This window comes from Equus przewalskii, chromosome 24, assembly GCF_037783145.1.
Source record: "Equus przewalskii isolate Varuska chromosome 24, EquPr2, whole genome shotgun sequence".
Classification (NCBI taxonomy): domain Eukaryota; kingdom Metazoa; phylum Chordata; class Mammalia; order Perissodactyla; family Equidae; genus Equus; species Equus przewalskii.
The window spans coordinates 27,086,282-27,103,228 of record NC_091854.1 but is presented as its reverse complement, the minus strand read 5'-3'; the positions used below and the strand labels follow the sequence as shown (position 1 = coordinate 27,103,228).

The following is a 16,947-nucleotide window of genomic DNA, read 5'->3' as shown; positions in this document are numbered from 1 at the left end:
AACCAAAAATACCACACAAGGAGTATAGCCCAAAGGAAGGAACTTTGTAAAGGCTTTCAAATAATGCTTCCATATATAAGCCTTCTCACTAAGTCTTTTAAAATGGACTTTAACCTAGAGGCTCGGGCACTTAGCCAAGCATACCCTGGACCAACCAGTACAGTGATGGCACTGAAGACAACACTTGAAAATTTGTTTTCCTTTGAGCATCTTATTTTAGTTGTTTAGTAAAAGGGAACTATCAAGACTGGTATGCTGGTCTCCGTTATAAACAAAAGGTTCTTCTTTTCCTCTTCAACATTGGCCTTGAAAATTCGATGTCACCTGTAACTAGGTATATTAGATCTCTTGTAAAAGAAAAATAAAATACTGTGTTTAAAAGAGTGTGTGTCTTCCTAACATTATCTCCCTTCTCTGAAGAGTGTGCAAGTCACATTAGCCATGGCAGGGCCCAATTACAGTGATTTGCAAAGAACAAAAGCACGTCTACTCATCCTTAAATAACATAACTATATAATATAATAATATAATTTTAATATATAACTTAATATATAACTATTTTTATAATAGTATAATGTATTATACCATGGTACAGTATTGTATAGCATAATAATAAAAAAATAACAATGTAACTATAATAATAATAATTAAATTCAGACATGTATTCCTTTCATTCTATTGAATGGTGAATCTGCCTGAAAGTGGAGGGGCAAGTTTTATTTTCAAAAAATAGCAACAAGAGAACAGAAAACAAGAATATAATAATTTATTTTTAAGTATATATCACTTTCTTGGGTACTGGAATAATATATTTTAGTCTTATAATTTCACTTGTTATAATGAAACGAAATAATAGTAAATTTCTTTTTCCTAAGGTGAGTGCTTAGCTGTTAAGAATTTAGTTTACATTATTTTTTAAAAAACTATTTATGAGACGCTTAAGGTTAATTATTATTACCATTTTACAGATAAAGAAATTAAAATAGGTGATTCTAGTTTTCTAATCTGTAGACCTAGAGTGTATTAAGGTATTTAATTAGATATATCTTTGTATTTCTACAAAATTCAGGATAATATACTGCAGACTGAAAGCACGTCATACTGTAACACTGTTATGGTGCATAAAAGTTAAAAGAAAAACATTAAGAATAATCATAACTATAAAAATTTGTAAATTTCTGTTTTAATATTGTAATCAGAAAATTACATGAGCCTAAACACAGTTTGCTAAGCTTTATTTATTCTAAGACTGTGTTTTTTCTACAAGTAAAGAATTACTTCAATTAGATAAACATAATCTCCAGCATTTTAACTGCTATTTATATATTTTCACTATGGTTTTTATTTTCCAAAATAGCCTTTCGAGTGCTAATTTCAAGAAGAGGTCTTTTAGTATCTAAGTCTTACTATGTACAGTTGGCTTTATTAAGCAGATCTTGAATATTTTCTCAGTCCTTTCTCTCCCCTTTGTAAATTTTTCATTTGAAAATTGCACTAAATAATAACAACAAAGCTTCCCGTGTGACTCCTGAAATACACCAGGCTCTGCCTGACTCTGCGTGGACAAGATGCTTCTCTCCTCCACTAATAAATGGAGGCTCCCTGTAGTCCTGACTTACACATTTAATAATTATATAGAGAGTCTTGGTTTTTATAATCATAAGGGCTTTACATTAAGTATTCAAACAAACAATTTCAGAGTATTGGTTTCTTCTTATTTCCCATGTCAACCATGGATTATAAATGTATAGAGTGCAAACTGCAATACTAAATAAATGTGTATATCTGCATTAATCTCATGAAAGTCACTTTTCTGAAATAAATTTGATTATTACAAATGCATATGGGTATCTTAGGCTCAATTATTGTGATTATAATATATTGAACACATTAAACTATGACTATATGACTATGTAATAATTGCCAGTGTCAGAGCACTTTGTTTTAATGATCACTGGGAATTACCAAATCAGTGTTTAAGGTGGAATAATGAGAACATAAAACTTTATTCATTTGGAATAATTAGAGGAAAAGGCAACTCTGACCTGCAAGAATCTAAATTATAAAATATTTTTAAAAGAAATTCTGTTTTTATAATTTTTAAAAGCAAGGGGAAATAAATACATTTCACATTTATTATTTAATTATTAGGAATAAAACAGGCAAGGAAGAAAATCACTATACAAAGAATTTCCCTTGAAGCTATTGAAGTGTTATTTTAAGAAGGAATATTGGACAATAGCATCATCCTTTTGTTCCACACTGAATTTATATATTCACGGCTCAAATACTTAATGTGGTAGTGTTTGTGGAATTATTCTGATAGGATGTGTAACGTGACAATTAGAAAAGCATCTGATTAAGCTCTTCACATTCCAATCTTGCTTATTATGTTCATTTAGATGCATCTGTCAATTTATAAGTACAGTTAATTAAAATTTTTTAAACTTTCTTTTTTTTTTTAAAGGAGCCCGCTACATGAAAAAAATGCAAGTCAAAGTGGTCACAACCTAGAAGTCTGCAGAGACAGGAATAACTAGCAAGTAGATACTATGTTATTTTGCTATGCTTAAGTATATAGAATTCAGTAGTGTTCTGGGAATTTCACTCTATAATGACCAAGAGTCTTGTAATTTTAAATTTATACTTAATAGTACTTGTGTTAACTATATCACGTAATAAATATAATTAGGAAGAAAAATGGTAACTATGAATTTTAGGAAGCTAATTTTCTGTCAAGAATGAGATGATTTTGGTCAGAAAGATAAGTTTAAATATTATATCTTTGCTCAGGTCTTATCTGTAGAGCCCTAAATCTCCCTATGCCTTGTGACATATTTAACCACTATATAAACCTATTAATTCCTCTCATAAACCATTAGCAGAAATTATAATATACTCATGCTTTAAGAAACAGAATGAAATTACATTCATTTTTGAAGGTTACATTTCAAAATTTCAAGGTGATATCAAATGCAATCTATACACAAAGCAGGAGCTTTCCATTTATCAGTACTCACTGACATTTCAAGAAACAAAAAGGGAGGTTCAAGAATAACAACATGCCATGTTTGGATGAGTGGATAAAAAAGGACTTAAGAATATGGAAAGAGTAAATAAAATTACTTGAATGGTGTTTTGTTTTAGGGGGCAAAATTATTGCCGGAGACTGAGACCGTCTTTGCCAATAGTTTATTTAACATAGGGTCACCATGGGATTTATAATAGTTTCACAAGCCAATAGCATACAGGATAATGTCTCTTAATAAGCTGATCAAGAAATAACATAACATACTCCAAACCAATGATAGATTAATCACACTATTGTTCCAGGCAAGAGGTGATGAAAGGGAAAAAGTCTTAATTTAATCAACGTGTGCCTTTTTATATGAGTAGGCACTCTTGAGAGATGGCTTGACCAACCGAGAGCTGACATCCAGTTGCCAGTGCAAAACAAAAGTGAAAAGTCCCCTGTTGCTAGGGCACATTGCTAGGGAACGACTGTGGAGTGTTGGCAGACAGGCTGATCTCCTTCAGGGGGCCTCTGCACAGTTTGTCACCACTACTGATAAAAGAGTTGACTTACCACGGTAGGAGCTAATGCCTCAAGGTCTTCAAAGACTTTATTTAGGTCAGCAAAGTGGTGCCTTGCCCACTTTTTGACCGAAATTCTCAGATAGTCCTCACAGACTCTGAGTGTTTAGAATCTAATGTCTCCTTGCCATAGTTGCTTCTCCACGTGTTCTTACTGATCAGCCCCCAGCAGTGTTGGTCATCAGCTGAGCCACTGAGTTCTTATTAATGACAACAGATGAGATGTTGACATCCTCACACAACTTACTTCATTCTTATATCCAAACAACAACTTTATTTTTGTCTTTGTCATAAACAAGTGCATTAAAACAACTTCACCTCAGTCATTAACAAGTGGATTTGAAATCATGTCAAACCAATACACAACAATCTACCCTGTGATTACAAATCACTCACACACTAATTAATCCTAAGGACCTAATGCCTTGTACTGTTGACACAAATAATCAATAATCATTCTATAGTAGAGAATTAATTCAAGCCAAGCTGAGGACTATAGCCTGGGAGTGCAAAGCACTCTGGGGAAGAATGATTTTCAGCACAGTTATGTACCATTTCCAGAGAGACATACATCAAGTATGACAGGGGTACATTCCTTCAAGAGTTCAAGGAGATATTCTGTTACAGATCAGCACACACGGCGAGTCAATGTGGCCTTGGTGCTGTGGGAAAGGAAGCATTTGATCTTATCTTTAAAGAGTTCTGTCATCAAATGGAAGGGGGACATGAATTTTCTTAATCTTCAGAGAGTACGTTCTTTACTTTAGAGTAATCGTTAAAGCAGGTGTACAGTGTATATTTGACAGGCCGTAAGTCAAGCCATTCTGGTTAAAATAAAACTCAGGCCAAAGCAGCTTCAAATCAGAACGGCTTCCTCATATACCGGAAAATATAAAATTTCTTCCATCATTTTCCCCATTTGATCAATAATCTTTTGATAGAAGGCACTGATAATCAGGGGCTGGCCCAGTGGCATAGTGGTTAAGTTCACAAACTCTACTTCAGTGGCCCAGGGTTCGCAGGTTGGGATCCTGGGCGTGGACCTAGCACTGCTCGTCAAGCCATGCTGCAGCAGCTCAGTGACAATCATCCTCAAGCAAAAGGAGGAAGATTGGCAACAGATGTTAGCTCAGGGCCAATCTTCCTCACAAATAAAAAGAAAAAGAAAAAGAAAGAAAGCATTGATCATCAAAGTATCATCCCCCAATGCCAGGGTGGTTGCTTCCTGCCCTGGGTCCATCATGTCCCTTGGAGGTGGACTTTGTTTTAAGGGACCCTCCCAGTTATCTATGTTGGCAAGCAATGGCCAAATATAACTGACAGTTGTAGAGGTACACACTGACAGGGCAAGTAATTTTATAGCTTATACATATTTTCAATTAAGTCAAATTGCCATGCAAACATTGTATGTGTGCTTTTGTGTGACCTTTTGTGATCATGTTGTTTATAACATTTGTGGAACAGATATAGTAACAATAATAAGAAACCAATCAATAATATTTGAAGTAGCCAGTGAGGAGTAGGCATGGATTTAAAGAGACAAGAAAAGAAGCCAGAAATCCATTACAGGTATCTTCCTAGTTTTGCACTAATTTAACTATTTGCCTGTCTCATTTATCAACTTACGTGTACTTTATGATAAGTTTGGGAAAATGGTTTAATATGATAATAAGCTCTTCAGTTGCCACTTGCAATGATTTTTCAGGCCAGTTAGGTTCCATTGAAATTACATCTTGTCGTGGAAGTTGTTCTATTTCCCAAAACATTTGATCATCAATATTAATATTAGTATAAGTCTTATTACTTATTTCTATTTGACTAGCAAAGCCAGTATTGCACCATATAGCAGTAAAGTTATGATAAAAAGTACTTTGATTACAATACAAGTCAAAAAGTATGACAGACTTATCTTGTAAACTTTTCCTAATAATGGCATCTTGTAATATACATATCCCAGAAAGTAAGTCCCAAATGCCAAGGGAACATTAGGGTATGTCCAAGGAGTCTCAAAGATTTTATCTAAGTCATCATCATAATATAACACTAAGATTGTGTTTGGGGTTATATTACTTAGATTTTCAGGCAGCCATGATGTTTCTTTTGGATTTAATAGAGAGGGAGAAGGGGTTAGACAAGTGAGTCCAATATTGCCCAAAGAAGCAGATATAATAAAATGTTGGAAAAGTAAGAATATAGACCTGGTCCTGAGTCTTGAGAGGAACTGCCTGCCACAGATGTCAGCGGCTTCTCTTCCGTGTCAGTATGATTTGGAGGTCTCCAGCATTTGTATAGGACCAGATGTCAGTTGGAGACTTATTTAGCTGTGAAATGTATCTCCAAGGTTAAATGCCTTCTAGTTCTGCATCAGTGTCAGTGGTTAGGAGTACTTGGATAGGTCCTTTCCAATGGGGCTCGAGGGCTGACTTCTGATGTCACTTCCAGAATACCCAGTTACCAAGCCATTAAATTGGAATCCAGAAAAGCCTCTTTACCCTGTTAAGGATAGGCTTGCATATAAGACATTAGAGACTTACAGTAGGTGGTCATACTAGCATAAGACAACAAAAGATCAGCAGAAGTTTGCGTACCAACAGACATTGATCTGCCAGTGACCATCCCGTGTGGGGTCAGTTCATGTTTTCCAAAGGCGGCACTGCAAGCAATTGATGAGACCAAAGGCAATACCTTAGGCCAGGGAATCCAGTCTATAGGTATATAGCAAAACCTCAAAGAAAATTAACAGCACTAGAATCCAACATCTACAAAAGTGCAACATAATTTTTCTCTCCACAGTTACCCTCATTTTTATCAAAGATAATCACAGTAAAACTGGTTCATATATATCAAAATTGGCCTGATTATTTGCATAAGTGAAAATAAGAATACTCACTGAGAATTTCTGAATTCTGGAGGTATCAGGTAGGGAGAAAAAGTAAATGTCTCATCTTTGTTCATAAAGGTATAGTTTACCAAATTGTTTATAGCTTAAGAGAAAAGATTCCTTTAAATTTGGATAAACAAAACGTTAGAGCATTCTCCATGAATCATGTAGTCCTATGTAATTAATATTTGATCTTCATCTTTTGTTGGCAGTTTTATGAAGCCATGAGTTTCTCTGTTAGAGTTCTCTAATTTCTTACCCAGTTCAGTTTTAGGATCTGAAAGTTCATCAGAAACCCATATTCTGGTGTAAGTGTCAATGTCTTTCCACAAATCTCTCTGAAGGTGAGACATATTTGCAAAAGCATTAGAGTAAAACCATAACTGTCTGTCAATGACAAAAGATTTAAAACAACATGGTTAAAGATCTGATTACAATGCAATTGACAAGGAAATTAAGTTATTTCTATAGTACACATTTTAAGATAATGACTAGAATTATGCCAGGACATATCAGATTTTTAGGAATTTTATATAATTTTTAGAAAAGCTATATTAATAACATTTACCTACACAATATAACCTGAGAAAGTTTATTATCACTTATTTGACAATGCTTACCATGAGATTTAATACACCAAATAAACATAATCTGTTTGGTATCTACCTCTTCATAGGAAGAGAGAACAAATTCTTTGAGAAGTCCTATGAAATTCTCAAAGTTATTTTTAGGTCAAAAGAAAGACTTTATTTTGAATTTGAATTTTGGGAAGTTTGTCAAAAATATCAAAAAGTTTGAGAACACTTGGTCAAATAGGATCATAGGTCACAGTAAAACGAAACACGGTTATCTCTTTACCCATGGTGATTTTCAGGCAAATACAGAAATTTAAATAGTTGTAAGAAAAATCTTAGCTCTAGTGATGAGGGACCTAATAAAAACAACACAGGAATTTTATTTTGATAAAACATAATATCTCGGCCTTTTTGGTGACTAGTCAAAAGTAAAGAAAAACCTTTCATAATCTCTTTATCAAGAGCAGACTAAAAGTCCAAGAAAATTATCATTTTAAGAGAAAGAAAACCAAATTCTAACTTTTTGTGCCGGCAAAACCTTCTTTTTGATGTTCAAACAAATTTACCTTTCTTAAAAAAACAAAAATATCATCATTCCTTATGCCTTCTTTACTGGAAACATACATCTTACTTTTCTTGTATACAGAGATGTTTTCCTTATTCTTTTACATTAGCACCCTGTAGATTGGCAGACCCACAAATACTGTCTAGAAACGTGCTTTCTTATAGAAAATTTCTCAGCATGACACAAAACATGTTTATTAATAAACCCAAGCATTTTCCAAGTTTCTCTAAAATAGGAAGTCAAAGGTAAATAAATCTATCTTTAGTAATTATTTCTAATGTTTCATCTTATTTGGAAATGATCTAGATACTCAAATTTTTATCATTCAGTGTAATTTAGCAAAACTAAGATTTCAAGTTATCAAAATGTTTCAAAGTTATTTTAAGTACAGATATCATAACACATAATTATTGTTCAAAATTTCACCAAAAATTTTTATCTTTCTTACATCTATTTAGTTTACTTTTTCTAATAATTATGTTTAAATTGCCTAAAAAACTTCATGAGACATTAGCCAAAATCAGCTAGCTTTGTAAGTTATTATTTTTGCCAACAAATTTTGTGAATAAACATGTCTGCATCATATCCAATGCTGATAACTCTGAAAATCTGCTTATTTTAATCAAACCAACAAACTTAAATAAATTTTCATTTACCAAACGTTATTTTGCAGACTGTTAACTTGTTAAACATTTGAGTTAGTTTCTATTACATCTAGAAATAACTTATAATAAGTGCTTACTCTAAGCCAATTAAATAGAGTTCTTTTATAAACTAGTCTTTACAATACTATCCAGAGGTAGAAAAATATCACATATTTATAAAATACATATATATACACATAGACAGATGTAAACAAAGATTTTATAGCCTTCTTTTTTAAATAATTTTTTTTCGATTTTTGCGCAAGGGTACTTTCATGGCCGTCTACATCTCCAAAAGCTCCTTTCTCTCTTTTTTCCTTCAGTCTTAGGAACGCAGGATAGGCTAGATAATAGTTCCTAGAGAGGTTACAAGTTTTTTGAGATAAACAGGGGAGGTTAGTTGCTTATCAAAAGACTGACACATCCATCCAATTACATTATTCTTAGTTTGTTTCTCTCCCTCTGGGTACACAGTTTTATTGTATGGGAATTTACATAGGGAAGAAGTCCTGCATATAAAAAAAAATTCCTATCAGAGTCTGAATGTCAGCTTCCAATATGGCCAAACTTCTGGTTATAAGTTGCTAAATTCTTTCAAATATATTATCAGGTTTCAGCCAGGACAAATAGTAAATATTTCTGGTAGTATTAAACAGCTCTATTAAATTTTAATTTTAGTTTCCTCTTGACTGTTTAAGGGAATAACATAGCAATTTCCAAGAAAATCTCTGAGTCCCATTAACTCTGGGAGGGCTCATACTTGGCCCTCCTGCTGGGGGTGTCTGTAAAGCCATAACTTAATACAGTTTTCCTGTAAGTACCTCTTATAATTTAATTTTTCATTAGCTTTTTGCAGCACAACGTTTAACAAGGCTGTTTTGGAATTTTCAAATCTTTGCTCTTAAGTGCACTTTGTAAATGATCATATCTAATTGGAACATTCCTTCTAATGGCTACTGTAACTCCCCTGAGGCTGGTAGTAATTTGGTAGGACCCTAGCTGCAAATTGGGTGCAATTTACCATTCTGTCTGATCATATTTTGGGGCCGCCAACCTGACGGTTACCAAGCCAAGCTCTCAGGACACAAAACAAGCTTAGTAAGATTTTGCTGTTCTTTGTAAATATTGACACCTTGCAGAACCATTAGTTTTTGAGCAGGTGTGCTAGAGGTTGGTGTGCTTGACTCTTTAGAGATTAAAGATTGCATTTAATCTGTCTATTCCATGAGTCTCAAATCTCATGAGCAAAAAGACAAGTTTTGGAAGCTCAAAGGAGCCCCAAAATGGCCGCTGTAATTTTAAATCATCTTTTGTCAAATTTTCTCATTTTGTTAAGTAGTTGCAAGTAAAGGCTTCATATGTATTGTACATAAAGCCAGCCAGAGTTCTGGTGGGTGGCTGCCCATTCTGGAGCTGGTCAGCTTTAGAAGAGCAATTTCCCATTTTCTTTTATTTTGTTTTACTATAAAGTCTGAAGGATTCCTGAGTGCAGTGCAATGGGTCATAAGCGTGCTTCTTGTGAGTGTCACTTCCTACAAGGCTGTTAACACTCTCTTCCGAGTCTTGACTTCTCCTGCTGCATGGTAGTCTAAAACTACCATGGGTGTTTGGAGCACCAGATGACCAATCTTTATATATGCGTCCCTGGATGAGCCATTAACTATTTAAAGTGAACATTCATGATAGAGTTCCCTATGGGACCACTGCACATCACAAGGATTGACCTCAGACACTTCCACTAGGTTCTCAGTTGCTTGAGAATGACTTGCAGCTGGAAGGAGCAAGTCTCCCTTTTCTTCGGAGCTGAACAAATTCGGTCTCTCATTTTGCTGTCAGTTATTTGTTCAGACTTTATACACATAAATCTTTTCCAATTAAAAGCCAAAGTAAAAAGGTCAGCCAACCCAGTTCTCTCCAAATTCCCCCCCCCCCCAAGTTCCTCTTACCTAGGAAAAGTATGGGTACACCCTTAAGATGTTTAAGTCTTAAGACCCAAATAAAAGTCAGGACTGTCAACTTAAATAAGGAGGTTCAGATTTCAGGAGAACCCACCAAAGCACCTGAAGAGTGCAGTGAAACCGGTGCAATGGCAGGGGTGTCATCACAGTGGGCCCATGCTGGTACCATGCGCCAGTTCAAAGTGGGACCCAGGTGGTCTCAGGTAGGTTTCTCTGAAGTCCCTTCATGGTCATCAAGAAATATTGATGAGAATAATTAATAATCATCCTATAGTAGGGAGTTTTATTCAAGCCAAGCTGAGGACTGTAGCCTGGGAGTGCAAAGCACTCTGGAGAAAACTCATTTTCAGCGCACTTATATACAGTTTCCAAACAGAAAAACATCAAGTATAATAGGGGTACCTTCCTTCAAGGGTTCAGGGAGATATTTTGTTGCAGATCAGTACGTACACAGTGAGTCAACATGGCCTTGGCACTGTCAGAAAGGAGGCATTCAGTCTGATCTTTAAAGAGTGCTGGTGTCAAAAGGAAGGGAGGCATGAAATTTTTTAACCTTCAAAGAGTACATTCTTTACTTTAGGGTAACGGTTAAAGCAGATGTACAATGTATGGTTTGACAGGCTGTAAGTCAGGCAGCTCTGGTTAAAATAAAACTCAGGCCAAATCAGGTTCAAACCAGAATGGCTTCCCCATATACTTGAAAATCTGAAATTTCTTGTGTCAGTACAAATCTAAGTTAACAAAAATATCAGTCCACCGTGTGATTCTAACTCACTTACAATCTTAGTCACAAAGAATCATGTTTTGTGGGTATTTTTTCTTTTGACACAGCTTCTTTTACACCATAGCTCATTGACTAGTTTAAGGAACCATATTGCTAATATTATCAATATAAGTATAGCAAAGTGCTCTTTAACATGATGCCATATCCAATCACCAGAAGACCTAAAATAAAGTTTCTTAAACCTCTCAGTTAAGCTTCCTTCACAATTGTGTTTCCAAGTAAAAGCCATTTTTATAAAGCTCCAGGGGGTACAGCTTGCACAGCATCGTTAAACACATGCTCAGTTGCCATTACGTCAGAATTTAAGGCTGTCATTATGGTAGGGAATGCATGTTTTTGTTCTCTTTTCAGTTCCTGCAAAGTTATTTTGACTTTGTTAGTCTCGTCTTCTAGATGTTCTTTTACTTCTCCTAAGTTTTCTAATATATGATTTACATTTATTAAATTAATCTAGGATGTTCAGTGTGGAATATTTCTCCAGTTATTTTAATAGTTCCCTTATCTTTTTTTGACCTCGAATAGTATCTTTTTCCTTCTCTTGTCACATTCATTACCTATTCTATTTTCACACACCTCATCATGTTGTGTTTCTTATTTTTCCCTTGACTCTAATAGGTTAGGGTAAGGTTTAGTTGAGAGTATACTATTACGGTCCAATTTCACGTATTATATATAACTGGTTGAGGAGGCATTGAGGTCATAGTCATGGGTTCGTGTACCATAGGTTTATCTAAAGGTCTAGCAATGATAAGTGCATTTTGATTTCATTCCACTAACACATCCTTAGGAACATGTTTTCCTTCTGTCCTAGTGGGCTTTCTGTGGACTGTAGGCTCCACTCTCTCTTTTGATATAGAGAAATCACAGAAGTGTGGTAATCTGATGTCATGTTTCCTCCTTTAAGTGCCAATATTCTAATTTCACAGTTGCCCAAGAAATCACAGCTATTAGGATGTGTGGCATCCACTTTGCTTCTGGTTGGGTTGTCTGTTATCTCAGGCAACCAGTATTGCCTCAAGATTATAGCTGTTCTAAGAATATTCCAGATATCAACCAATCTTAATTGCAATAATTGACCATCTACACTTAAAGAAACATCTTTTATGTTGGTTTTTAGTATTTTGTTATTTTTAGCATTTTCTTCAACTGCTTTATGTAGCATTTCCATTGCTCTATTTATTCCGTGTGAAATTCATTTATATTTTATAATATATTGCTAATTTTATCCATCTGTCTATCCAGCAATGACAAAGCTGCCATTGCATGTATGTGAAATTGAGATTGTTTGGTTTCAAAGTTTTTAAAATCTAATGCAATTTGATCAATTTGGAATTGAGAAAAAGCAGCTGCATTGCTCCTGCAATCAAACTTCCTAATGGTCCAAGGAGGAATTGTAAGGGTTTTCTTCCTTTCAGCAAATCTGTTCTGGATATTGGTTGTAAATTGGGCATAAACGAAGAAGGATAAAACTAAGAGATCTCTATCTGGCTTGAAAGTCTTATGTGTTAAATTTCAAGGTCTAGGCTACTATTGTAGGTTCTGATATGACTATGAGAGGTTTTATTAACATAGGTTTTCATATCCTTGGGGTAGAAATCTGTGATGTGATATAGAAGCCTGATGTATACCCCCAAGGATAATGATATGTGTTATGTGCTGTTTCCTGTGTGTTCTCCATACGCTTTACAAGGTATCCCTGTTCTTTTAAAGTCTGGACATAGTGTCCATGAATCTATTGTTAATTTTCTAATAGGTGAATATGGATCAAACAGTGTAAGTTGGGGATATAGTAAATGATCAATTTTTGACCTATTTATATTTAAGGATATAGTCACCCAATTGTCTTCATGTGCATGTGCTGTGACAATGTCTATTCCTAACGCATCATCATTACACATGGCTGGAACTACATATTTATTATTCCATGAGGTAAACTCATCTCTATAATTTTTTAATGGTTTTTCTAGGTTGTCCCCAATTTTTTGAATTTAATATTTTGCTTCTCAGTCTTGGTTTCCACCAGTCATCTGTTGATTTTTCATGTGTTCTGTTCCATAAATGGAGCATGATTTTACTCCAGTCAGCAATTTTTGATATATTACTAGTATAATAAAGTTTATTACTCTGATATGACCATACTCCTGCTCCCTAGCTAGTGGAGTTTAATATCTGCCTTGTTCATTGTACATCCCAGTGCATATATTGGTTTCTGTCTCATCACTAGAGGAAAAATATTCTCATGGTTTATACTCGTAATATCTGTATGTTATATCATATGTTCTATTCAAGAGCAAGTTGTTTGTAAAATTTAAAGTTGACTATGTGACCTTAGGAATGGGCCACCATAACGTTTGGTTTATGTTGCATTGCTGGGGCGTCCCTACAGGGGGATTTAGTAATATTTTGTAAGGTAAAGAATAGGGTAAAGTACCTGGTTGTCTTGGTATATACGCTGGGTTACAATACCAAGAGGCAGTTAGTAGTTCAGGCCAATCTTCATCCTCTGAGTCTGTGTCTATAAGAAGGCATTTTTCAGGATCTTCTTTGATTCTTGTGGAGGTTGAAGTGGAGGACGTCACACACAATGGAGCTGTATCCGGACCAGAAGGTGGCATTCCAATTTGGAAAGGTGGTACAACTGCTGTTGCTGGAGATGTCTGAGGAGTACAGGTAGCTGCAGTGAGTATGGTATCCAATACTGAGCGATGAGCAAAATAGTATGGCTACTAGGCAGCATGCCATACTGACCCACTTACCGTTATTTATAAGGTTCAAGATGCATAGCAGATCTATGCCTGCAAAATAAAGATAGTGCCATATAAATATCTAATTCTTTCTTATTGTCTTTTCACTCAAAAAAAATTATAGTCGTTATGGCCATTACTGCCAATGTTACTCCAAGCATAATTGCTCTGCATCATGCTAGGCTAAATATTAGGCATCTAGTGTTGATGCTGTACAAAAATGTGTCCACTATTGAAATTTTATAGAGACATCATGTTATTTTCTTTAATTTGATATAATATGCCTTTTTCTTCAGTCACCCAGTAGGCTTTATTAGTGGCAGGTGCTATAATTTCCCCAGTGCTATATATATCATTATGCTTTTTTAATTAATACTTTTCCTTTTAATTTAGACTCTCTGGTGTGGTTAGTGCTAATTCTGATCTCTGTGGCTGCCTGCAATATTAGTTCAATAGAGTTTTCCCATCCCTTCTATATCTGTGGTTTAGAGATCTTGCAGCCTCCCAGACTGCTTTCTTCTAATCTTTCTTATCTAGATTGTTAGTAAACAACCTAAGCTTTTGCTTAAGCAAGACATTATACCTTTCAATTGAGCCAGAGGTGGCTGGTTGTAGGGTCAGTGGAAGTTCCACATTGTGCCCTGTTCTTTGGCTCAATCTGGTATTATTTTTCCTCTGAAGTGGGTTCCCTGGGTCTGATTCTTCAATAGTTTGGACCAGAGCAAGCAATCTAGATTTACTGTGCTCTGAGGGTGGATTTTTGATCACTTTTCCTGCAAGATAGCGTAATCCTACAGTGGTGCATGCATGTAGTTTATTCTCTGATATAAGCAAGGGTTTTATATAATCACTTTGTATAATTTGAAAGGGTCTGTCAACTTTGACCTTATCTAGAGTATTCATTAATGACTTCTAAGCTTTAAATCTTTGGCACTTCTCACATCTCTTAATTTGAAGTTGGAGGTATTTGATAGTTATAGACGTGTTTCTTTTCTCTAACCATGTTCTAGTGCTGTGTATGCCAGCATGACCTGTTTGATGATGTGCCCATGAAATGAGCATATCAATTGGCATAGCTGTGTGTTCAGGTTTTATGGTCTATTGTTATTCTTGTTTATGTGTGGTTATGTTTTAAATTGGTTTCCTCTTTAGCCGTAAATCATAGCATTATCTTCTGAAGATAAATCTTAGGAATCCTTGCCTCACTAGTTTTCCTAGTGAGTTTGTCCACCTGGTTATTAAATTTAGTTGCTTCATACCTTGGGATAAATTTAACCAAGGAAATGAAAGATCTATACAACAAAAACTACAAGACTTTCTTGAAAGAAATCGATGACAACATAAAGAGATGGAAAGACATTCCATGCACATGGACAGGAAGAATAAACATAGTTAAAATGTCCATACTACCTAAAGCAATCTACAGATTCAACGCTATCCCAATCAGAATCCCAATGACATTCTTTACAGAAATTGAACAAAGAATCCTAAAATTCACATGGGGCAACAAAAGACCCCGAATTTCTAAAGCAATCCTGAGAAAGAAGAACAAAGCAGGAGGCATCACATACTTCAAAGCATACTACAAAGCTGCAGTAATCAAAACAGCATGGTACTGGTACAAAAACAGTTGCACAGATCAATGGAACAGAATTGAAAGCCCAGAAATAAAACCACACATCTATGGACAGCTAATCTTCCACAAAGGAGCTGAGGGCATACAATGGAGAAAGGAAAGTCTCTTCAACAAATGGTGCTGGGAAAACTGGACAGCCACATGTAAAAGAATGAAAATTGACCATTCTTTTTCACCATTCACAAAAATAAACTCAAAATGGATCAAAGACCTAAAGATTAGGCCTGAAGCAATAAGTCTTCTAGAAGAGAATATAGGCAGTACACTCTTTGACATCAGTTTCAAAAGAATCTTTTCAGACACCATAACCCCTTAAATGAGGGAAACAATAGAAAGAATAAACAAATGGGACTTCATCAGACTAAAGAGCTTCTTCAAGGCAAGGGAAAACGGGATTGAAACAAAAAAACAGCCCACTAATTGGGAAAAAATATTTGCAAGTTATTTATCCAACAAAGGGTTAATCTCCATAATATATAAAGAACTCACACAGCTCAACAACAAAAAATCAAACAACCCGATCAAAAAATGGGCAGGGGCCATGAACAGACATTTCTCCAAAGAAGATATACGGATGGCCAATAGACACATGGAAAGATGCTCATCATCACTAATCGTCAGGGAAATACAAATCAAAACTACACTAAGATATCACCTTACACCTGTTAGAATGACAAAAATATCCAAAACCAAGAGTGACAAATGTTGGAGAGGCTGTGGAGAAAAAGGAACCCTCATACACTGTTGGTGGGAATGCAAACTGGTGCAGCCACTATGGAAAACAGTATGGAGATTTCTCAAAAAGTCAAAAATAGAAATACCTTATGACCCAGCCATCCCACTACCAGGTAGCTATCCTAAGAACCTGAAATCAGCAATTCCAAAAGTCCCATGCACCCCTGTGTTCATCAGAGCATTATTCACAATAGCCAAGACATGGAACCAACCTAAGTGCCAAGCAACTGATGATTGGATAAAGAAGATATGGTGTATATATATACAATGGAATACTACTCAGCCATAAAAAAGGACAAAGTCGTCCCACTCACAACAACATGGATGGATCTTGAGGGTATTGTGTTGAGTCAAATAAGCCAGACAGAGAAAGACGAACTCTGTATGACTCCACTCATAGGTGGTAGTTAACATACAGACAAAGAGAACTGATCAGTGGTTACCAGGGGAACGGGGGAGTAGGGGTAGGGCACAAAGGGTGAAGTGGTATACCTACAACATGACTAACAATAGTGTACAACTGTAATTTCACAAGGTTGTTAACTATCATAATCTTAAAAGAAAATAATTTAGTTGCTTCAGAGCTATCCTTCTGATGTGCAGACACACATGTGATGAGTATGGAGATGTCCTCTAGTTCTATATTCTGCCATATGTCCTTACCCCATATGTCCTTATTTCCTATTTCCCAGTCATTTCCCCACCATGTTCCTGACCAAAGAGCTATTCCATTAGCTACTGCCCATGAGTCTGAGAAAAGATGTATCTCATTCTGATTTTCCTTGACAGATTGTTCAATTAGCAATTTTATGGCTATTAGTTCAGCATATT

The 16,947-nt window shown here is 35.4% G+C and overlaps 1 protein-coding gene across 9 annotated transcripts in view; it reads left to right on the top strand.

Moving 5' to 3' along the window:
• Positions 1-16,947, top strand: part of LRRC7 (leucine rich repeat containing 7) — a 492,999-nt gene that overhangs the window by 136,729 nt on the left and 339,323 nt on the right. For 3 of the 9 annotated variants that reach the window (XM_070592304.1, XM_070592300.1, XM_070592307.1), the window contains exon 3: positions 2,468-2,543. The exons of the other annotated variants lie outside the window; for them this stretch is intronic. In XM_070592304.1, coding sequence (XP_070448405.1) covers position 2,543 — 1 coding nt within the window. In that variant the 5' untranslated portion in view covers positions 2,468-2,542. The remainder of the gene's footprint in view (positions 1-2,467; positions 2,544-16,947) is intronic. 9 annotated transcript variants of the gene reach the window in all.